We start from the raw sequence: 24,068 nt of genomic DNA, 5'->3' as shown, positions 1-24,068 counted from the left end.
AAGATCCCAGTGACATCAGGAGAAGAGGTTGGGTAGACTGAGGGAAGGGAAGTTCAGAAAGAGTGGATGCTGTGATGAAAACAGTAGGCAGGCTGCTGAGTATTAGATATGCGTTACTAAAAGGGATCATTGTGAGTAGAGGGATTAGATTTTTGAAATGTGGGCTAGAATACAGTATCTTTGTAGTGTCCTAAATGTGACTGTATTGGTGTTGTAATATCTACTAGAATTGTTGCATTGCAGATGATGTCATCGTGATTGGTATAGTTGTCAATGGTGGCATGTGACCAGATAAAAGAAGATGACTGTGAGCCAGGGTTAAATTTTTTAAAGATATTAATAGATTCCTTTGGGCTTTTGAACACAGGGCTCAAAAAGGGACATTCTAGTTACTGGGCTCCTAAAAGCAGTCTGGGGACTAATGGTGAGATGGTGCTAAAGTATCTATGAATTCATAATTTATGTCACAAATTACCTCAAAATTTAGCAGCTTACAAGACATTTTGTTACTTAAACATTTTGCAGGAGTTGGGAATCTTAGCTGAATGGTTCAGGTCAAGATGCCATGAGAGGGCCTGGAAGATGACTCTGTGGGAAAAGGTTTGCCCTTAGAGTGTACAGATCAGAATTTAAGTCCTCAGCACTGACAGGGCTGGAGAGATGGCTCAGCGGTTAAGAGCACTGATTGCTCTTTCAGAGGTCCTGAGTTCAAACCCCAGCAACCACATGGTGGCTCACAACCGTCTGTAATGAGATCTGATGCCCTCTTTTGGGATGTCTGAAGACAGCTACAGTGTACTTACATATAATAAATAAATAAGATCTTAAAAAAAAAATGTTGGACAGGCATGGGGGCCTCCTGTAATCCCAGCACCCAGGAGGCAGAGTCAGAAGATCCCAGAAGCAAGCTGGCTCGATAGGCTAACTGAAATGATAAGCTCCAGGCTCAGTGAGAGACCTGTCTAGTAAAAGAGAATGGAGAGTCATGGCATCAAAATCTAGCTTCTTTAAAGCATTTGAATAATGTGTACGGGTACTCATACACATGTGCATACACGTGCACATGCATGCACTTCCCCATACATACATGGTATTGTGAAGCTGTTGGCCAGGGCAGTTGTCAGAAAACTTGATTAGCTCTAGAGGATCTGCTTTAAGGCTCATCCACAAAGGGCTATTGGCTATAGGCTTAAATCCCTGCTATGTGGGTTCATTCACAATGCTGTTCATGGCAGCTGGAGTCACCTAAAGCAGATGACTGAAGAGACCATGCAGAAATGTTATCAGAGTAGAAGTTGTGCTTCCTGAGGTTTTTGTTTTGTTTTGTTTTGTTTTGTTTTGTTTGTTTGTTTGTTTAAAAAAAAAACAGGGTCTTACTATGTAATCCTGGCTGGCCTTGAACTCAAGGTAATTTACCTCTGCCACCCTGCCTGGGATTAAAGGCAATGCCCAGCTTTATGAATCAATTTAAGAAACTCCTTATTTTCCACTTTTGTAATATTTTCTGGGGCTGATAGGCCAACTTGGGGTGAGGGAAGAGAAGTGTTGGTTGAGGTCAAGAACAAAATTAGTGTTAAATTTTTTCAGTGGAAAGTATAGGTGTTGCCAGCGATTGTTTTTAAAGGGGCCATTAGGGAGGGTACAAAGGTAGGGTGCAAATTTGACCTAAGAGGAGATGTTTATAGAAAAAGCACAGAACCAGTTTCTTCTTGGATGATGTTTATTAAAAGAGAATGCCTTATAGTTTAAGCCATTTGTTAAGGAAAGTGAAGGATTCTTATGTAGTAAACTCTGTGAATCTTTTCCAATTTATGGACTCCAAGTTAAGCACAACTGGCCTAAGGAGGATGGTTGAGGTCATAAGGCTGAAAAAGAGAGATAAGAAACAGATTTCAGGATTTTAAGGATGGTAGTGAAGGGAATATTCATGCTTTTCTTGAAATATATTCAAGGTCCATTGTATGTTGTTTAAAAAAATAATTTGTTAGCAGTGTTATCTGACAAATAGTCCATTCTGAAAATACCCAATAATTGTTTCTTAATTTTTAGTTACTTGAACTTTGAGTTTCTAGGTTCATGGAGCTAGAATGTAATGAAAAATTTTATAGTACTGGCACTCAATAAAATCAAAACAAAGAGTTCTGTAGCTGTGTTAATTCTGCTGCATTCTTACCAACTCTGGCTCCTTTAACATCAGAAATGTGCAGATGATACTGTTACCAAAATGCACTTTCAGTAAATTACTACAAGGCATGCTGCTCCAGGTCCCATTTATAATATGAAGGTATTTTTGTTGTTTTTGTTGTAGTTGTTGTTTGTTTATTTGTTTTTTGGTAAGGAGAAAACCAACTTGTTCTCACCAGATTGCTAACAGCAGAGAGCAGAACTGACTGGCTCACTCGGCATGCACTTTATTACTTACTAATAGATGCTCTTCCTATACTTAGAGTTCCTACAGAGGTTGGTTGGTTGGTTTGAGAGTAGTGAGGCAGGCCTCTTAATTTCTGATCTTCCAACCTCAGACTTTCTAGTGACATGATTACAAGTGTGTGCCATCATTCCCTGTCCATCATACAGTAACTACAATTGGAGTGCTAGATGAAGTCTGTACCATTTGTTGGCATTCCACATTTAATGACTGTTTTCTTGAACAGTCGTCCTGATGATGTAAATGTCCATTGGCAAGGAAATAACACCCAGTATATTTAACATTAAAAATGAATTTGGGGAAAATTTTGCTCTTAAGTGCTGTTGTGTTTTGTTTCTATTTATGATATACAAGATACAGAGGGAAGTTTCTTTCTGTATTTAAGGTATCTCAACAAGCAGCAAAGTGTATTCCAGCAATGGTGTGTCCTGAACTGACAGAACAAATCCGGAGAGAAATAGCTGCTTCTCTTCACCAGAGAAAGGGGGATTTTGCTTGCTATTTTCTGACTGACCTTGTAACATTTACATTACCAGCAGGTAACCCCAAAATTTATTATGAAAAGCACTCTGTTTTCTTAAGGTTACATTTTTATGTGGGGTAAAAATACAGTACAAAACTTACAAAAAGAAAGCAAGTAAGTTGGGAGTTTTAGGGTTTTTTATTTTATGTGTATGGATGTTTTGCCTACATGTATATTTGTGCCCCATATGTGTGCCTGGTACCCATGGAGGCCAGAAGAGGGTGTCAGATCCCTGGGAGGCAATAGTGAACTGCTGTGTGGGTGCTAGGAATCAAGCGAGGGTCCTCTGGAAAAGCAGCCAGTGCTTTTAGCTGCTGAGCCGTTTTGTTAGCTCCATAGGTTAGGATCTTACAATCTGTTCTGTTTATTCTTGAAATGACTCATCCAAGAACTGCTTGTAAACAAACACTTTGGTTAGAAGACAGTAAGTGCCCCCCACCCCACCCCCGTCCCCCCCTTTTTGAGATAGGATCTCATTGTGTAGTTCTGGCTGGGCCTTGAACTCAAAGAGATCTCCCTCTTAAGTGCTGGAATTAAAGGCATATGCCACCATACCTGGCATATTAAAGACAAACATACATATACTAATTTTCCCCCTTTTATTTTTGAATATTCTTTTTTTAGTCTCTTATTTTTAATTTTCCCTTTATTTTTAAGTCTGTCTGTTTACATACTCATTGGCTACTATTAAGAATTAGGATTAGGAAATTAGGTTTTTAATGGGTTAGGTTATTTGAATTAAAAATACTGGTAATCATGTGTATGAATGTTTTGTCTGCATGTGTCCATGTGTACCTGTGTGTGCCTGGTGTCCTCAGAGGTCAGAAGAGGGCATCAAATTCCCTGGAACTGGAGTTAAGGATGGTTATAATCCATCATGTGGGTGCTGTGAATTGAACCTGGGGTCTTCTACAAGAACAACCAGTTCTCTTAACCATTGAGCCATCTCTCCAGCTCCCCCAGAGGGTTTTTAAGGGCAATGCTCTTTATTACACTAGAGTGCTCTATGAAGTAACCTGGACAGAACATGGAATGTTTGAGGAATGTCACCAAAGCACTGTGTCAGAGTGACTTGGTTCATTAACTTTTATGAGAAAATTCTTAATTTTGAAAATAGCAGGTTTGTGCAGAAGCTGCCCATATGAAGAGAACAAATTAAAATGTTTAAGTAATTGTTTTTCTACAACTTTTATATTAACTTTAAATAAGAATTTTAGTAATGAAACCCAGAAAGGAAACTACATACACATAATCATGTTTCATATAATGTTATAGATATCTGAGACAACTTCAGTAAATAGGGGTTTTTATTAGAGGTTAGCATTCCACTTATTAAGTTATTAAGCACAAGATCTGCTTTTAAGTCTGACTTTTCTATGCAGATATTGAAGATTTGCCTCCAACAGTTCAAGAAAAATTATTTGATGAGGTGCTTGATAGAGATGTTCAAAAAGGTAAGGGTGTGATGAGTGCTATAAGGTGCCTTTACCCAGCTAGCTGCTTCATCGTGTGTAATGTCGGGAATGCTCCATTAGAGAGGTGTCCTGCCGTGTTGTAAATTAAACATGTAGCGTCATAGTGGTTTCATATGCAAGGTTTTGGATTTGACCCCCAGCCCTAAAACTTAACAATGTAAAACAGAAAAGACTGTGATAGAGTAAACAAACACAGATATTAAATCTTAAAATCTTTGTTTTCTACAACTTACTCTAGAATGGATATATTTCTGTGTTAAACATTTTTGGAAAACAAAATTGTAAAGTATTTGGAATTTGAATTATTTATTACAGAACCACAATGTATTTCACTTATTTAGAAAGTTTACATTAAGCCGGGCGTGGTGGCGCATGCCTTTAATCCCAGCACCCTAGAGACAGAGGCAGGGGGATTTCTGAGTTCAAGGCCAGCCTGGTTTACAAAGTGAGTTCCAGGACAGCCAGGGCTATACAGAGAAACCCTGTCTCGAAAAACAACAACAACAAAAAAAACAACAACAAAAAAAGAAAGTTCACATTAATAAATTACATATAAGCTGGGCGTGGTGGCGCACGCCTTTAATCCCAGCACTCGGGAGGCAGAGGCAGGCGGATTTCTGAGTTCGAGGCCAGCCTGGTCTACAGAGTGAGTCCAGGACAGCCAGGGCTACACAGAGAAACCCTGTCTCAAAAAACCAAAAAAAAAAAAAAAAAAAAAAATTACATATAAATATTCTTATAGGGAATATTTTTAGCCCATTAAATATTTTGTAATTGTGTAGACATGAAAATGAATGTATTATTTAAATTTCTTATAGAGCTAGAGGAAGAATCTCCAATTATAAACTGGTCTTTGGAGTTGGCTACACGTTTGGACAGTAGACTATATGCACTTTGGAACCGGACTGCCGGAGATTGTTTACTTGACTCAGTACTACAAGCTACATGGGGCATTTATGACAAAGACTCGGTGCTTCGGAAAGCCCTGCATGACAGCCTGCATGACTGTTCACATTGGTGAGCTGACTGCCTTCCTTGTTTCAGTGTAGAGTGGGCTACTTTTCTCACATACAATTTTTTTAAATGTGTACAGGCATTTTGTCTGCATCTCTGTGTCTGTGCACCTTGTATATGTCTGGTACCCAAGGAAGCCAGAATATTTGATCCCTTGGAGCTGAAGTTACAGGCTGCATTGTGAGCCGTAGAGTGCTAGGAATCAACTCAGGTCCTCTGGAAGAGCAGCAAGTACTCTAAACTATTGAGCCGTCTCAGCCAGGTGTGGTAGTGCTCACCTTTAATCCTCGCACTTGAGAGGTAGAAGCAGGCAAATCTCTTGAGTTCAGGACAGCCAGGGCTACACAGAGAAACCCTGTCTCAAAAAACAGCAACAACAAAAACCCAACCAAACAAAAACTATTGAGCCATCTTCCTAGCCCTTACATAAAAAAGTTTTAAAGATGTATTTCTCCCCCCCCCCCCGTCTGTCTGTCTGTCTGTCACATGCACTCACTTGTGTGTCAGTTCCTTCCTATACTATGGGGATGTGATTGGTTTGGTTTATGTGATGGCTCGCTCCCTCTGTCTTCCCTTCTCCTTCCTCCCTCCCCCCTCCCACCCCCAGATCTTATGAGTTTAATGTGATTGCCTTGTATAGTGGATATAGTCTCTGGTGCTGATGAAATATAGCTGGAATTTTATTGTGGTAAATCTTGTCATCTTACAAATCTTTGAAAAGTAGTTTGGATCAGGACATACTGGTGTACATCCCATGTAACTTGGGATGGAAGTGGCAAGAAGGCTACCTTTTGGCTATGTGTAAAGATCCTGTCTCAGATTTTTGCCCCACACAAAACCAGACATATCATCCAAGGCAGACTGCCTAAGGTAGTTTTCCTTTGGTAGTAATTGTCTTATCTTGCAAGGCTGAAAATAAATTGAGAATTTTAGTAGTTGATTCACTCTTTTCCCTAAATGAGAAAGTTTTATTTATTTTTTAATTCTTTAATTCTTAAGAGACATTTGTGGCTAATAATAGTAACTTTGGGATTTATTTTGTCTATTACTTAAAACTGGCAGTAGGGGATCTTCTCATATTTATATTTGAACTGTACTGAGTCATTTGAGATTCTGTTAGTCTAGTGCAGAGTGGGAAGAGGTAGAAAGAGCATGTAAATAGCTCAGTGGGGGCATTTTATTAGAGTTAGAAAACAGGAGATGCTTGTATCATTGTGGCATTGCAGCAGAACTTTCAGTTGTCTTGATTCTAATGTATAATTCAAGGTGAAGACCTAGAGCTGTTATCTCTGTTACGAGATACCTTTTCTTGGTATTTTAGAGTTCATATCAAAAGCTGGATTGAAAGCAAGGATCATAGAGCTATCCTTCCGGTATCTTGGGAATAGGGTCAGGCTAAAGAAAATGGGAAGAGATGGAGTGTTACTGTTATTGATTTGGGACTCAGTGACTAGTTCATTAAGCTCCACACATGACTGCTACCGTAGCAGAATGACAGTGGTGGGCAAACTTGGGTCCTGATCTAGGCTAGGAGGAGCCAACATATCACACTTGTATAGTTCCTTTAAAACTGCTCTTTGCTGAGTTGCTAATATGCATAGTCCAAAGTAACCAGGGTAGATTCTCTTCTGCCCTGTAAAATCCCTAGTGAAGCTGAGAAAGCAATGTTCTATTTTGTGAATCTGTGTCACTCTAGTTAGACTGTTTATATGTCTTTATGTGTTTGTAGCTGTGCAGTTCTGTTGGATACCTGTAATCTGAGCTGGCTGATGCTCTCGAGACTGAATATACAGTACTGTCCTTGCTTTGTTGTTGGGTTGGGTTTGGTTGGTTTGGTTTGGTTTTGTCTTAATGTCCCTTCCTGTTACTGCAATAAAATAACCTGGTGTTGTGTGACAGACTTCCTGGGGAGATGCAACACCGGTCTACTCAACTTAGAAAAGGGAGCTCCCAACAGATTGTGAACCAGCTTGATGAACCAATGAGTTTTATTGGGGGTGGGGGGGCTTACTTACCCAGCGTGGGTGGCAGCTTACAGAAACTGGAAACCTGGAGCACACTACACAGCTCACCAGGTTCTTTTCAGGTGGCTCAGTTGGTCTGAGCTTCTTATAGCCTGCTTCTTCCAGGCAACTAGGCGTGTCTCACTCCTCTCTTAGCAATCTTTACTGTTTATATTTTCTTGGGGAGATGAGGGTCTAATGAGTCTAGTTAGTTTCAGGGACTTTCTGAAGCTTTTTTGAGTTATGTGCTTACCTGTAGTATTCACCTCTCCTTAGAACATCCTGTTTTTTCACCTACCTGTAAACATCTCGTTTTAAATTTCCCTCCAAGATGAAAAATTACTCACCACAAAGGAAACTGTTTTACAATACCCTGAATAAAGCGATTTAAAGATTATTGGGCTCACATTCTAGATTACAGTCCATCGCTATGAGAACGTCAGGGTGGCAGGAGCTTGAAGCAGTCATCCATAGCCATGAGCAGACAGCAGTGGTCAGTGCATGCTCAGTCTCAGCTCTTCCACTCCATACAGTCCTGCTGTCCTGCCCAGGAGCTGCTGCTAAACACAGTGGGCAGGCAGGTCTTCCCAGCCCAATGAACATAATCAGTATAACTCCATACAGGCCAGCCTAGCCTTGAAGATCCTTCATTGAGTGAGCTTTGGTTCCTCAGCAACTCCAGATTGTGTCAAATTGGCAATTAAAACTGACACTATTTCATTGAAATATCTATCCAGTATCTCAGAAGAACAAGTTGGGATAATCTGTTAATAAAGGGGAAAAAATCATTAAGGGTCTTTTAGAATAATTACTGTTTATTTGGTAGTCATTTTAAGTTAGATTTTTCAGTATAGACTGCTACAAATTCTGTCTCAAGTAAAGATACATAAACACCTAGGCCTTCTCTGGATGCATACAGTTAATACTGGGTTGCCACAAATACTATACTCAAAATACTAAAAAGAAGACTAAAATGTTAAGTTCTAAGGCTGAATTTGTAATGTTTTCTAAAACAGTAGCTTTATTGAAGTACTATTTGCTCTAAAAAGTGTTGAAAGCATACTGTTCACTGTCTGTTATTTTACGTACATATGTAACACCCATCACTGCAGCAGAGTTAGAGAGCATTTATTACTGTCTGTTATTTTACGTACATATGTGACACCCGTCACTGCAGCAGAGTTAGAGAGCATTTATTCACCTCAAAAGAGAACTTGTGTCTCTTCTTCACTTCTTTCTGCTTCTTAGGCCCCAGCTGCAGGGAGTTATTCATCTGCTTCCTGTGCCTGTACATTTTTCTTGGACATTTCATGTAAATGGAGTCATAAAATATGTAGTCTATGATGGCAGCATATTCTGTAGTATAAACAAATATTGTTATTACCTGTAAACCAATGGAAGGACATTCGATTTATTTTCATTTTGGCTCTTACAGATAATTCTACTGTGACACATAAAATCTCTGTGGGACAAAATATTTTTATTTCATTAAATAATAGATTTGTGTAGGTACCTAAGAATGAAATTGTTGGATCATATAGTAAATCTATATATTTAACATTTTAACAAATGGCCAAACTATATTTTACAGTACCTGGACCCTTTTAAATTTCTGTCAACAATGTATTTGAAGTTCACATTTTTCACATCTTCACCAATACTTATTATCTGATTATGGCTTGTGAACATCACATGAAGTTGTATCTTTACTGTTACCTCATGGATGATGATACTGAATATTTTTTTCATGTGCTTATTGTTCATTTATACATCTTCTTTGTTGAAATACCTCTCTAATTTACCTAGCTTTTTCTAGTTACTTGGTTTTTGCTTCTCAGATCAGGGCTTCAGTGAAGCAAGCATCTACTACTGAGCTAGGCCCCAGCATTATATGGTCAATCTTCAAGAGTACTTTTTCTATTATGGATATACTTTCTGTGTCAGGTATCTCTTTAGATACATAATCTGTAAATGTTTTCTTCTATCTGTGGCTTATATTTTCTGGGACAAAGTCATTATTAGTTTTAATATGTAATTATTATTTTGTGTGTATGTATGGGTGTTTTGTCTGCAAGTATGTTTGTATACCATATGCATGAAGTATTCCTGGAGGCCAGAAAAGAGCATCGTATTCCCTGGGACTGGAATTAGAGATGCTTATGGGATGCCATGAGGGTGCTGAGGCTAGGACCTGGATCTTCTGCAAGAACACCCAATTCTCTTAACCACTGAGCCCACTCTAGCTTTAAAGTCGTGGTCATAATGACTGTCACTTGTCAGTATTTTTTTTTAATCAAACATGCTATTGTGTCATAGCTAACAACATCTTCTCTAGTTGAAGGCATGTGCTGGCTAGTGTTTTGTCGACTTGATATAAGTTCCCAAAGAATCATTTGGGAAGAAGGAATCTCAATTGAGAGAATGCCCCTACCAGATTGGCCTTTGGGCAAGCCTGTGGGAATTTTCATGTTTAATGATTGATATGGGTGAGCCCAACTCACTGGAAGTGTTGCCACCCCTGGGCAGGTGGTGCTTAGATGATATAAGAAAGCAGGCTGCAAGCCAGTAGGCCTCAATTCTCCTTGGCCTTCTTTCTGCCTTGAGTTCCCATCTTGATTTCCCCTTAATGATGAGGTGTGATTGAAAGTTAAAAGTTGCCTTTGGTTGTGGAGTTTTATCATAGCCATAGAAACCCAAAACCTGATCTAAGACAAGGCCGTAAACTCCTCTGTTTTTGTCTTTGGAGTTTTGTAATTTTAATTTTTGACATTAAGTATTTCATCCATTTATTATGAACTAACTTAATTCTGTAGAAATCTTAATTGTACAGTTTACTGAAAAGATTGTTCTCCATTCTGGGCAGTTTTGTTGAAAATTAACTGACTATAAGAGGTTTCTTACCTGAGCAGTGGTGCCTTTAATCCTAGCACTTGGGAGGCAGAGGCAGGCGGATTTCTGAGTTCGAGGCCAGCCTGGTTTACAGAGTGAATTTCAGGACAGCCAAGGCTATACAGAGAAACCCTGTCTAGAAGAAAAAGAAAAAAACAAAACAAAAAAGTTTGTTTGTTTTCTGGAGTCTTGTTTTTTCCCATCAGAAGTGTAAATCCTTTGACTTTGTACTTCCGTTTGAAGAATTTTTATTCTGAGTCCTTTAGACTTTTTTTTTTTTTTTGAATAAACTTTAGGATCCGCTTAACAATTTTTACAAAATGCTAGCCAGGATTTTGGTTGTATTCACAGAGAGACGTTGTAGATTAATGGCAGGGATATTGTCAGATATGATAGTTTTGAGTCTTAGAATCCATGGACAGGGACTTGATTTTTCAAAAATTAATCTAAACTTGCCTGGCACCACTTGGTTATACATTAGGTTTAGGCTGACTGTCTGTCCTTGTGTGCCCACTGTCTTCAGGGGCTGAGAATTTGGTCTTAGTCCCTGGGTATGATTATTTGAGCGTGTGTGGTGTAGAGAACTCTTAGCTTCCTGGAGTTTTGATTGTAGTCACTGCTTAATTTCTGGCTAATTTAGAGCTGTCTCATTAATAAATAACTTTAAGTACTAACCAAGAAATTTCTGGACCAGTGAGATTGTTCCACAAGTAAAAGAACTTGTAACCAAGCCCGACAACCTGGCTTTAATCTTCAGAACCCATGTGGAAGGAGAGAACCTACCCCTGAAAGTTGTTTTTTGACTCTATACACTATGGTTCATACACTCACACACATCAAATATAATACAACCATACACACACACACACACACACACACACACACACACACACAGAGAAATGTCTAACTATAAATCTTCAGTTTGAAAAAATGTTTGATATTTTTCTTAAGCTTTTTAAACTGTATATTTATTGCCCTTCAAATGTAGTGCTGTGACCACTAACCTATTGTGAAAAAGAAATGCTTTTTTTTTCAAAAACATGTTATTATATTAGAAACCCTCTTGAATATTTTGAATGTAAAAATACTTAAACTTGTTTTCAGATTTTTTTTTTTTAATTTTCGGGGCTGTCTTATAGTTTCAGAAGATCACCATGGCTGAGAGTATGGCAGCATGCAGGGAGACTTGTTGCTGGAGGAGTTGAGAGTTCTTCATCTTGATCTACAGGTAGCAGAAGGAGACTCTGTGCCACACTGGGCATATGAGCTTGAGCATATGAGACCTCAGAGCCTGCCCGCATTGTAATATCCTTCCTCCAGCCAGGCCACACCTCCTAATAATGCCAGTCTGTATGGGCCAAGCATTCACACACAGGAGTCAATGGGGCCACACCTTTGCAAACCACCACAAGCATCATGGTTTAGAAACTCAGAACTTTATAAGCTTATTAATTTTTATAAATAAAAATATGTATAAGCTTAGTTTATAAGCTTTATTAAATTACTTTAAAGATATAGTTAACTTTTTTCTGCCATAGCTTTCTTGTCTTTTATTTCTTGTCTCTGGATTTAAATGATTAGGAAGATGTGGTCTTTCAAATTTAAACGACTGTCCTTACTTCACACAGCTTTGCTGGTTTTTGTTCTGTTGTTTTTGTTTGGTTTTGTTATTGTTGTAGAAGACTGCATGACAGTTCTGGCAAAATTCTGGTCTTAAACTTTTAAAAATGTTAAGATTTGTTTCTGGACTTAAGAGATTTATGTGTCAGTCACTGTATCAATACCAGATTAGCTTTGCTGTTTGCATTTTTAGGTTCAGTTCCATGAGATCATTCATTCATTCACAGATGATTCTAATACTATCACTTTGGTAATTCCTTCAAGTGATCCTCCTAGTCCATGACATTCTAATTAGAATTGCAGCTGGTCACCTTGGCTGGTATGGAACTTGGAGGTCTCCTGTCTCAGCCCCCATAGACTAGGATCACAGGTGTACACTGCCATACCCAGTCTTTGTTTCTAATTTTATACCTAATATAAACTTATTTTGAGTTGTTTGCCTAAATTATGTGAAGACATCTTATAGGTTATTAAATAAAAGAAGGAATTGATTTTCTAGTTAAAGTAACTTTTATTTTAGATTATCATATAATCATGAGATCTTATTGACAGAAAGAACTCTCAGGGGGTGATACATGTCTTGGCCTTTTGATGTGAGGGAGGCCTTAAATAGCCCAAACCAGCCTAAACCTTTCTACATTCTTGATTCTTCTAATGTCTACCTCCCAAATGTTGGTTGGGATTACAAGCATGTCTAGGACCCATGTGATCTTGATATTCTTAAGACAATGATGGGAAGTTTCAGAGGCATTGTCTTTACACAGTGATACATCATTGAAGAAATAAGGCATCTTTGTGTCTTATACCTCAAATGACATTTTGACCATCTTCTTTGTTTTTGCATCAGAGTCTCACTGAATAGCCTAGGCTGACTGCAAATTCTGTAGTGCTAAGATTATAGGTGTGGGCTACCATGGCTATAGATACTATTAAATAACAATAAAACTGTTTTCTTCACTCTTTTAGAGTTAATTAGATAGGTAGTGAATTTTGCTAACAGAATGTAGGCATTAATATCCTGAGAGAAATTGCCAAAGTTCTACTTCTCATGATTCTGTTTGCCTTTTGCTTGCCAGGTTTTACACTCGCTGGAAAGACTGGGAATCGTGGTATTCCCAGAGCTTTGGTTTACATTTTTCACTGAGGGAAGAACAATGGCAAGAAGACTGGGCATTCATACTCTCTCTAGCTAGTCAGGTAAGACTGCATCAAGCTTTTTCGGTTTTGTCTTTGTTTGAAAGAGAAGAGGGGTAATCCACACACTCTTGAGTTCTTCAGGCTGATCAGACCATGCTTAAAGCTGGCAGTCAACTTAGCTTTTAACAGACAGTAGTCAATACCTATCACTGTAGAACTCTGCTGCATAAATAATTGAGGCTAACAGCCATCAAAAACAAGTTCTCATTCTTCTTAATATCAGACAGTGACAATATGCCATCTTACCTCCACTAGCTTCAGCTGTTGAGTTCAGGCTCACACTGTAGGGAATTAAAGGATGGAACTGAACAGTCAGTCATGGTGTTAGAAATTGACATTCTTTAGATCGTTCCTTCATGACTGCATTCATGTGTTATAGATTAAGAGGAAAAAAAGCAAGCACAGTCTAGCTTACTTTGAACAAATGACCATTTGTCTAACCAGGTTCTTTGAACCCTGATACAGTAAGTTCCTTTTGTTGGACCATTTGTGGTGAAATTGTGCAACAGTGTCCCCTGTGGCCATGTGATTAGAGTGGCTGTAGTTGGAGGGTGAACTCCAACTGGTTAATGTTGCCTTTTAACTTTGTACACAGTAAAGCTGTCTTCAGAACTTGATAGTAAAATGTCACTTTATAAAGTGTTCCTTGCTATCTCAACCTGTTTCCTGAGATTGGAGAGTAAATGCTAAGATTGGATAGCAAGGGATACCTCAAAATCATTGTCTATATCTGTTCTGTTCATGAGTTTGGATATGAACAGAGTAACTTAGACAGAGACTTAGATTTCTATTATAATTCCATTGGACTTTGCTATTTGTCGAGTTAGTTTCTTTAATTAGACAAGACTTTCTTCTTGGAAGTGGATTGAAAGAGTACACTGAAGATAGTAATTTTTACACAGCAGTTTTTGAGACTGATAATAAATGCTTTTAAGAAAAATTCTCTTTTCTTTTTTTTATGTGTGTACAGCCTGGAGCAAGTTTGGAACAGACACACATTTTTGTACTTGCACATATTCTTAGACGACCAATTATAGTTTATGGAGTAAAATATTATAAGAGTTTCCGGGGAGAAACTTTAGGATATACTCGGTTTCAAGGTAAGCCATTCCTCAAGAACACCCTAGTTGTCTTGTTTACAATGATTATATAGCTGTGGCCTCAAAGGAAAAAAATATGGGGAGGAGGGTCAGAGCAGCTTCTGTACTTCAGGAGGTAGAAACAGTGGGTGTGGGTGTGGGTGGTTGGCCAGGCACTTGCTCCTTGTGCTCTTTCTTTTTCCAGGAGTTTATCTGCCTTTGTTGTGGGAACAGAGTTTTTGTTGGAAAAGTCCAATTGCTCTGGGCTATACAAGGGGCCACTTCTCTGCTTTGGTTGCCATGGAGAACGATGGCTATGGCAACCGAGGTGCTGGTGCTAATCTGAACACTGATGATGATGTCACCATCACATTTTTGCCTCTGGTTGACAGTGAAAGGAAGCTCCTCCATGTGCACTTCCTGTCTGCTCAGGAGGTAAGTAGCGTGCTGTCCTGTTACCTGAGGTAGTGGCCTTACATCAGGAGCCCCCAGATGTGATGGCGCCTGTCGTGCACTCCTATACTTGGGAATGACAGTAAGCACGAGAGAGTTTGACTTGTGCCTTAAATATAGAGAGAGCTGTTAGTCTTGACAGATTTCTAAGATTTTTTTTTTTTTGAGCGTTTTTTTATTCCTTGCTGTGTAGAGTATGGCCTTGAATTTCAGCCCCTCTATCTGGGGTTAAAAGGCCTGCCTGTGTTACCACTCCCGGGTAGAGTTGAGAGGGCGTGGGGCAAGGAGCTGAGGGTACATATAAGGCAGTGGCAGCAGTGTAGACCAGCCAGAGAGGAAGTGAGGATGTATAAAAGATACCCAGGAAGCCCATGGTCTGGAAAATGATTGGCTATTTATTATGTATTCTAGTAATTCCCACAAACACGAGCAGTGTCAAGGAAAAGAGTAGCCCATGACGTGTACAGTTCAGCCCAGATGTAGTTTACCCAGCAGACTTACCTTGTCACGTCTGAAGCTGAGACCCTTCTCTTGGTATTTTTCTGAAGGGCATGTCAAATAATTTAACCTTCTAGGGTGTTTTCTTAGACTTTTGTGAAGAAGGCTGTTTCCTCATTTAATTCCAACACAAAAACCTTCTGGGTTTTACTGATAAAACTGAGAAAAGGTTGCAGTTGGGGTGGAGACAGTTGTTTGCTTTTTCATTATCGCAGGAGCTGCCAGTTATTTCTACCAAGTGCCTGACATACTGTGTGACTTGCCTTTTCCTTGTGTTCCTTTAAAAGCTAGGTAATGAGGAGCAGCAAGAGAAACTGCTCAGAGAGTGGCTGGACTGCTGTGTGACAGAAGGGGGAGTTCTAGTGGCCATGCAGAAAAGCTCTCGGCGGAGAAACCACCCCTTGGTCACACAAATGGTAGAAAAATGGCTTGACCGCTACAGACAGATCCGGCCTTGTACATCCCTGTCTGATGGAGAGGAAGACGAGGATGATGAGGATGAATGAGAACAAACACCTAAGGAGAACAAAAGACCAAGGCATCAGGTCTGAGGTGGCCTCAAAGTTAGTGTGGTATCCTAAACAGAATATGCAGCATGGAGCGAGCCATACCCTGCCGGACCTGCTCCCAGTTACCTTTCTGTCCCACACTCACTGGAGAGAACCGAGTGCGTCTGCATGAGGAGATGGAGAACTTCGGTTGAACGACAGTTTGTAAAAAAGAAAAAAAAAAAAAGAAAAAAGAAAAAAAATAACCTAATTTTATTGACAGAACTTTTTTTTCTTTCAAATTGTAAATCTGTCTATGAATGTAACGCATGTGGTTGTTTGAGAAGTTGTGTACTAGGAAAAGTGCACCAGCATCTTCATGTTACTGAGACCATTTTCCCAGCATGGGCACTCATAAACAGCACATAGCAGACAGACCAGTGAGATGCTCTCTCCTTAGCACCTGACATCCTGCTCCCACCACACAAGACCCATTTCCCATTGTTTTAGAGATTTGGAAACTTTGTACAAATTATTCACGGCAAGATAAAAATAAACAAGCCTTTATTTTATTAATAATTTAGTTCCTGTTGTGCCCAATGAAAGTAAAAAAAAAAAAAAAAAAAAAAAATCAAACCCTTAGGAACAAACTACAAGAAAAACTACCAAGCTTTTGGAGTGAACTTAACATAAACAGTGTCTCTTGTTTTTGAAGAGGGTTTTAGTTTCTGTTGTTTTCAATTTTTCCGATTTGCCCCTTTCATTATTTAGGTATTTGTTTGGAAGAGTGCCCTGTAAAGGGGGTTCTTACTCGACTCTGGGCAGGTGCATTTGTGCACTTCTTCCCTGGATGGATGGATGGAAAGGGAGCAGGCCCACTCATCTCTGGGTGGGTTCTGTGACAGTCACTTCGACTCAACCTGTTCTGTTCCCAGGCGGCCATGCAGACAGTCTTCAGATACTTCCTGTCTCTGTCACCTCTGCTCTAAGCAGATCCTGTATTAAGGGCATGCCTTTGGTTAGGCTGATTGGGAATACAGTTCAGTACAGAATAAAGATTTTTAAAATGCAGTAAGGTGGTCAATGCATTGTATGATCAGTTTCTGTGTAGTCTGAGAATTTTTGCATGTTGGTTAGTTGTAGCATTATTTAAAGTTAAAACCATACTTTTTAGAAAAAAAATTTATGGAGAGTGTTAATTGACCACTTCAGGTATATGTTAGTACTGGGTAAACATTTCTGACCTCCTCAGGCACACAACACATAGTGTCCTGATAAGCACTTAGACTGATGTGGCAAGCAAGCAGTTGCAAAGTAGCAAATACACATTTCCTCTTTTCCTCCCCTTTAATGAAAAGGCTGTGAAACCTTGAAATCTTGTTTTTCTGATGAGATGGTATTAAAGTGTATACAACTTTTAAGTTTGCTGGAATACTAAAAAGAAAAAACTTATGAGCTGTTATGTCTTTAGTTCTCTCTCTCTCTCTTGTGAACACTTAGTAAAAAGGTGTTCCCAGGATGAAAGATCATTTATGCTGCATGCTAAAACCAGAAAGTAATTTTCACAGTAGGTGACTCCATATAAATGAATTGTGGTAACAATACTGGTAAATGTTACTGTTCCAGTAGTTAGTGTTTTTCTACAAATTGACTATTTCATTTTCATTTTGATCAGTGAATGATAACCAAGTCAATAGAAGGCTGTCATTCTAAGTACTTAGCATCCATAGCATCTAGAATAGCTGATCTCCGTGTGTAGAGTTGATTTTTCAGGAGGCAGAGATCCAGTTAAGCAACACCTTCCTCCCAAATAAGCCAGAGAGAGCTGAGAGGGTAAAACTGGTCTCTAGGTGCATCTAGAGTGTTGTATCCAAACCTTGTGGTACAGAGTCAGGCTCAGGATTGAGCCTTGTTCTGCATATTGTCGATTCTTGAGTGTCCTTTCCTGAGTTCCCTCTGTATTTATGTTATTTATTTATTTATTTATGACCAGTGACCCTGACCACACATAATTTGGTAGGTGCCCATTCTTCCCTGTGGGAAAGAATTAAAGAAGGCTCCATTTCTTGGACTCTTTAAGATAGGAATGGGGCTTTCATTAGTTTCTCTAGCAGACTGCTGGCTGTGAAATGGCCAACCCCTTTGGGAAATCAGCGCTATGGTAAGCTCTTGAACTAAACCAAGAAAGTGTAATGCCGTCCTTTGTAAAAGATTATACATGGCTGGGTGGCAGGTATAGTATCTTCAGATGGACTGGACAGTAGGACTTTTATAACTATGTGGACTTTATGGTTCTTTTTCTAGGGTGAGACCAGTACTTTGTTTTTATCCTGATGTTGTCGTTCCTTGTAGTCAGTTTATAATCATTTCTAAAGGACTGTTTGAGCAACCACAATCTAATTAAACAAAACCTAGGCACACCATGAATTCAGATCTGACTTTCTGTCTCTCACTGTTAGGTTTACTACACTAGACATAACAAATGTTAAGTAAAATACTGCTGTGTAGATGGTTGGGGCCTCTCTTTCACAGTCACTGACAAGATCTGTGATACTGAAGGTAGCATTCTCCATGTGAGCTCATTTTATAGGCCTCCTAAAAAGAAGGCAGCCAGGCAGGCTTACATTGTAAGACACCTCATTCTCTCAGGAGCAGGAACCTTGGAATTGTGAGCATTGAGTGCTACGTTAGAAGGTAAGTAGTACAAGTGGAAGTTTTCAGTCACTTTATAAATATTAGGTTATTCCCTCCTCCCCCAAACAAAGAGGTCACATCTACATTTGGGCATATTAAAATCAAAATTCTAAAAATTAACCAGTTTCTGGAATTGACTTCACTCCAAAGCACTGCCTCATCTTCAGGATAGCCTACCTAATTTGGACTTCTGTGAGATAAGACACTGTTACCACAAGAGTTGGAAACTGACTGACTGACAGTGTCAAGGGCTAGCTTTTACATAGGTGAGATGTAAATGTACATCTCAAGGGCTAGCTTTTACATAGGTGAGATGTACTTAAATGTCAGGACTTAAAAGAAATTTTAATTACTTTTTATTGAAAACTGCACTGAATGCTAAAATGTCCACCTTTACAATAAACAAATACAGTAACGATAACTCACACTAAAACAAAACATACTTCTGATAGCCATTATTTTTCTGTTTGGGACAGTTTAAAGTTTTTTTTTTTCTTTTGTGTCACAAAAACAGGAATGTACCTATACAAAGGCTCAAAATAGGCCATCTTTAAAAACAAAAAGGCAATGATTCACAAAAGACTATGAATAGAACATGTAACTAGCTGATACAAATCTAATAGGATTTGTTAAAATCAGTCACATCTAATAGCACATCTGAAGTGTTCTTGTATAAAATATCACGTGAAGAAAAGAATTTATCAATGTCTAAAAAAGTGGGTTTGTTCATAGACAATCTGACAAGTTACCATAAAAAGTGTTTCCTGAGACATAAGGAAATGCAACATTATTCTTCTTGAACCCTTCTCGTCCAAGACTTTCCACTCAATAAAATAGCTGAGGATCTGAAACTGAGAAAATAGATTTGAGTACAAACAGCTTGTGAAACTTAATACTTTTTTCTTTTGTTCTTTTCCTTTTTTTTTTTTTTTTGTTTTTGTTTTTGTTTTGTTTTTGTATCAGAGGGTTTTACTGAACCGACTCTGCTGCTCAGATGTGAAACCTTCTGTATAGGAGCTTTTACTTCTTCAATCCTGTGCGTGGAGAGGTCTACACAGGCAAACAATGTCCTCCCCATCTTGGCTTAATTTTAATCTTCCTATCAGCAGAGGCACCAGCCCCTGGAGACCAAAGGGACTAGTCTTGATGGGGATTTCCTCTCAACTTTTTATTGATATTCGGAGCTCTTGATGCAACATTCTAGAGCAAGCTCTGTAGGACCTGCTGTGCCCAGGGGATTGATAAAGGAAAAGCTCTATTTATTCTTTGTGATTTGATGCACAGATGAAAAACTTAACACACAATAACAGAAGTTGGTCGTAAATAGTCATGTCCTAGTCTCCCACGCCTCTGGAAGCAGATACCATCTTCAGTTTTCTAGCTTTGTAGCTTTAACACTGTAGTATCAGTGATGTCCAGGATCGGTTTAAAAGACCATCAAATTCATCCGTTTTCTACTGTCTCTTGGTCCCAAGTTTATCTGATTAGCTTCAGGCATTCTCTGCTATTGCTCGTTGGGGTGCTCTCGATTGTCCCCGTGTTTTGTGGGCTGGTTGGGGGAAGGAGCTTGGGAAGGGTGTGCCACTGTGGGGAGGTTGTGAGTCACGGGGATGCCTCCAGGGATGATCCCTTCCATCGCTGAAGGAAGCCCTCCTGGAGCCACACCTACAATGCCGGGTGGATACCTAAGGAACACAGAAAAAAGGTCTTAAGTTCAGGCCAGTACACAAAGGTTTGTTATCCTTAACCCAAAGTACCAGTTAAGATCAAGGTTTCCTTTGGAAAATAACCAGTCAGGTAAAGTGACTTTGTGATGACCCTGTTTATTTCACAAAGTACTTAAAAAAGTGGCTATTAAGCTTGTTTCCTTCCTAAATTTTCATGTTCAAATCTTAATCTCTAATATACTGAGAAGATGGAAGTTTGGGGTAAATGGGGAGAATGGGGCATAGTCATGTCTTGGACTTTGGCTTCCAGAACTGAGGAAGGGCTTTGTAAGTCCCTCCTGAGATGGCTGAGACCTCTAGGATAGCTAGTTAGTCCTGTGTTCCCAGGAGAGGATGACCGTGCCTTTCTCTGTATGTGAAGACATTCATTAGGCACTATGCATGAGCCGCCTACAGAGCATGTGCTTCTTACAAACAAGTCGGCGGATTAACTCTCATTCAGTATGAGAGTTACCAAACCCTTTGTAACTGAGGGTTATAGCTCACCGTGGAAGCCAATCTGGCCCCAGGACCTCTTGGCACCATTCGTTTTAAGTGGCAGAGGAAGTCTTAGAAGCTCTGACACCTTGAAGCCCTATGGAATGTTCTAGAGGGCCAAAGAGATTTATGAGTTGAAGGAAGAGAGGGGGAGGTGCTTTTAGGGTGGGCACTAACATGAATGAACATGATTGTGATGCTGTAATGTGCACAATTATGCCTGAGGGCAGAGGAGATAAGATTGGCCTGGTGGCTCACCAGAACTCAAGGTCATGAGGGTTTCCATGAGTTTGAGGCTCACTTGGACTATGTCATAAAAGAACTAAAGAATGTCAACAAAGATGGAGACTGGGTAGAATAAAAGAGCCATGTGATCCAGAAGCTTCAGAGCTTTCACAAAGTAAACCCAGTCTCATAGTTCCAACTTGTTCAAGCACCAGAACTAGAATAGATAACGTGATAATGTCCTGTCACACTTTTAGTTGTCATGGCAGCATTAAGGTACATACATCAGTAAAACATGGTTTGGCCCACATGGTGCTAAGTACTCAGAGAGCCAAAGGATACCTTTCTCCTTTATAAACAGTGCAATTGATTAATTTCCCTTGAAGCCAGCAATGATGGAGAGGTCGATCATGATGACCCCCACAAATGACGCTACTGCTTCCTAGACAGAAGAGTCAAACCAGAAAATGCTGACCTTATTTAAGAGGTTGCAGAGTCTGCAGTGGCCTCCCATGAAGGTGGTTCTACCTGGGATTATTACCGTAAACTCAAGGTGACTACAATGGAGCCCTTCTTGTCTGCATCTCCTATATTCTACACGGAATTTGCTGGGCTGATCATACACATATAAATGACGTTCTCAAACAAACAAACAAACAAAAAAAATCAGACCAACCTGAACAGCTTCTCACCCTAACACCTTAGAAAAAGTGATTTACCTTGGGGATTTTAGGCATTGAAAATAGAATACAGTAGACATTAAAATGGCTGATTTTCTTTTAAGGGCCAAGGTTATATCAACTACCTAGGTCTGGGCTTTTATTGCCTCCATGATTCAGGCCCAGATAACTTCAGTTCTTCTCACCTGTATGTGGCACCATTGAGCTCGGGGTGAATTGCTTGCTGGTCAATGACTGACCAAGGAGCTGAAGTCACGAAGAATTCTTTGTTGACACAGTTTCGTAAGCTTTCTGGGATGCGACCTAGAACAAGAGGGTTGCAATCAGTCATACTCATTTTTTGAAGCATATGCTTAGTGTGTGTGCACCATGACACATGCCTGGTAGTCAGAGGACACCTCCTCTATGTGGGATCTTGTCATTGAACTTAGGGTGGGAAGCAGGTTCCATTAGCAGCTTGAGCCAAATGTTTATTTTTAAGGTTACAGAACTTTCCTATTATACATAATGGCTTCAGCTTATGCTTGTCTTCAGCTACCCTCTCTCTGTAATTCAAATATAGGATTCCTCGAAATCTAGTTCAGAGTTCAAATAAAACCACCCAAATACAAAAAGCCACATGTTGGGTGTTGGGGACTCACCTGTGATTGCTCGGCGGATCTCAGTGGCAGCTGCTTCCCTCATCTCTAGTGATGCTTGTTCACTGTACCAGGCTGTGTGTGGTGTGCAGATGAGATTTGGAGCATCCTTCAATGGGCCCTGGGCGAAGCTGGGTGAATGGAAAGTATTCAGTAAAACAATGGGTTAAGTTTAATACAATTACTACCGGTATGGGAGGCCTTGAGGCCACGTGAGACAGTAGCCGTATGTATTAACAGAGAGCAGGGAAGCCCTGTGTCAGATTTCACTAGCGTTGGGTACTGTGACCACAACTACAGGAACAGGTGTGCCAGAGAGGAAAAAAGTCAGTCAAGAGATCCCTTCCAGCCAGAATAAATACTCCAGGGTCTACAGACCAAAAAGACACCCCTTTTTTTTTTTTGCCTCTGCCCTCTCTAATGTCCTTTGGGGATCTTTTCACAGTACTGCAGAGTCCTTAGAACAAAACAGTGACTCCACTAAGCATCATTTGCAGTTTCCTGCCCAGGAACTGGTGTTAGAAAGTTCTTCAAAGCCGGGCGTGGTGGCGCACGCCTTTAATCCCAGCACTCGGGAGGCAGAGGCAGGCGGATTTCTGAGTTCGAGGCCAGCCTGGTCTACAAAGTGAGTGCCAGGACAGCCAGGGCTACACAGAGAAACCCTGTCTCGAAAAACCAAAAAAAAAAAAAAAAAAAAAAAAAAAAAAAAAAAAGAAAGTTCTTCAAATTCCAAGTGACAGATCAGATGTGGAATTAGCGTCCCACCCCAACCCCACCCCTGTACCCAGTAGGAAGCTAGAAGCACACATACCTGAAGGGCTCAGACTCGTGCACATCCAGAGCAGCTCCTCGTATCCTGCCCTCTTTGAGGGCCTGAGCTAGGGCTTTCTCATCCACCAGGCCACCTCGGGCTGCATTCACAAGGAATGCACCTTGCCTCATCTGCAGAAGGAAAGAGAACTGGCTGTTTCTGTATCTCATCATAGTAGCAGGAAGCGTCTCTGGAACGGAAGCTTACAAGACAGAGTTGGGCAAGCTTGGAGCTCTGTGGCTCGGGTGCTTCTCCACCATAGGCAGCAGCAGGTCAGGGGAAGAGGTTGGGGAGTCTTGATCGTAAAAGTAGGCCAGAAGTATTTTCTTTCTTGACAGGGCCATAAGGTACACAATGTTGGAGCTGTGCTTGTCTGCCTTGAAGGGATGAATGGAAGCCAGCTGGGTCCTAAGCCCTATTACTGATTTGTCCCAGGGACACTTCCCTGTAGTCTGCTGTGCCCATGGCAGGTGCTATTCAACTCTGCAGTGAAGCTAAGTCTGAGCTCATTTGCTTTCAAATTACCTGCTTGATAGTGAAGTCGTTGATGAGGTGATGGTTGTGCTCGTTCAGGTTGCAGTGCAAGGAGACACAGTCGCTCTGATATAGCAAGTCCTGCAGAGTGTAGACCCTTTGCACGCCCAGAGATCGCTCTATCCCATCCTGTAAGTAGGGGTCATAAAATATGACGCTGAATCCAAAGGCCTTGGCTCGAACAGCAACTGCCTGCCCTGTGCGACCTGTGCAGAGATAGAATGTCCAAGTGAGTAAGGCTGGGCTGGCAGATCTGCTGTCCCCTTTATCCCATGACTGGCCAGAGATCATCATCTTTCCTGGGAAGTGCTACTGAGTTACCATGCCAAAGCAGAACGTGTCTCCTCAGACTGTCAAGATGCCACAGGCTTTAAAAAAAAAAGACTTTAAATTATGCTTTATGTCTGTGGGTCTGTACATGTAAGTGCAGGTACCCAGAGGCCGGGAGGGCATCTATGCTGGCTATCAACTTGACAGGGAGGAAACCTCAACTGAGAAACTGCCTCCCCAGAGCTAGCATTACAGAGAGATGTAAAGTGCCCAGTATGGATGCTGGGAACAGCACATACCTTAGTTGACTAGCCACCTCCAGCCCCAGAGGACTCTTTCAAACCA

General features: G+C 40.3%; 2 protein-coding genes across 11 annotated transcripts in view; one reads left to right on the top strand and one right to left on the bottom strand.

Moving 5' to 3' along the window:
- The window catches only part of Zranb1 (zinc finger RANBP2-type containing 1), a 53,782-nt gene extending 37,849 nt beyond the window's left edge, over nucleotides 1–15,933 (top strand). For both annotated transcript variants that reach the window (XM_021169127.3, XM_021169126.3), the window contains 7 exons: nucleotides 2,814–2,967; nucleotides 4,334–4,405; nucleotides 5,245–5,443; nucleotides 13,029–13,149; nucleotides 14,120–14,249; nucleotides 14,434–14,663; nucleotides 15,467–15,933. In XM_021169127.3, the coding sequence (XP_021024786.1) occupies nucleotides 2,814–2,967; nucleotides 4,334–4,405; nucleotides 5,245–5,443; nucleotides 13,029–13,149; nucleotides 14,120–14,249; nucleotides 14,434–14,663; nucleotides 15,467–15,685 (1,125 nt within the window). In that variant the 3' untranslated portion in view covers nucleotides 15,686–15,933. The remainder of the gene's footprint in view (nucleotides 1–2,813; nucleotides 2,968–4,333; nucleotides 4,406–5,244; nucleotides 5,444–13,028; nucleotides 13,150–14,119; nucleotides 14,250–14,433; nucleotides 14,664–15,466) is intronic.
- Nucleotides 15,934–16,277: 344 nt separating this feature from the next.
- The window catches only part of Ctbp2 (C-terminal binding protein 2), a 139,954-nt gene continuing 132,163 nt past the window's right edge, over nucleotides 16,278–24,068 (bottom strand). For all 9 annotated transcript variants that reach the window (XM_021169123.3, XM_085841221.1, XM_029479549.2 and 6 more), the window contains 5 exons: nucleotides 23,445–23,659; nucleotides 22,920–23,050; nucleotides 22,112–22,239; nucleotides 21,656–21,773; nucleotides 16,278–20,046 (listed from right to left, as the gene is read on the bottom strand). In XM_021169123.3, the coding sequence (XP_021024782.2) occupies nucleotides 19,866–20,046; nucleotides 21,656–21,773; nucleotides 22,112–22,239; nucleotides 22,920–23,050; nucleotides 23,445–23,659 (773 nt within the window). In that variant the 3' untranslated portion in view covers nucleotides 16,278–19,865. The remainder of the gene's footprint in view (nucleotides 20,047–21,655; nucleotides 21,774–22,111; nucleotides 22,240–22,919; nucleotides 23,051–23,444; nucleotides 23,660–24,068) is intronic.

This window comes from Mus caroli, unplaced genomic scaffold (assembly GCF_978045245.1).
Source record: "Mus caroli unplaced genomic scaffold, Mus_caroli_1 scaffold_8, whole genome shotgun sequence".
In the NCBI taxonomy this organism is placed as follows: domain Eukaryota; kingdom Metazoa; phylum Chordata; class Mammalia; order Rodentia; family Muridae; genus Mus; species Mus caroli.
This window is presented reverse-complemented; position numbering and strand designations above follow the sequence as displayed.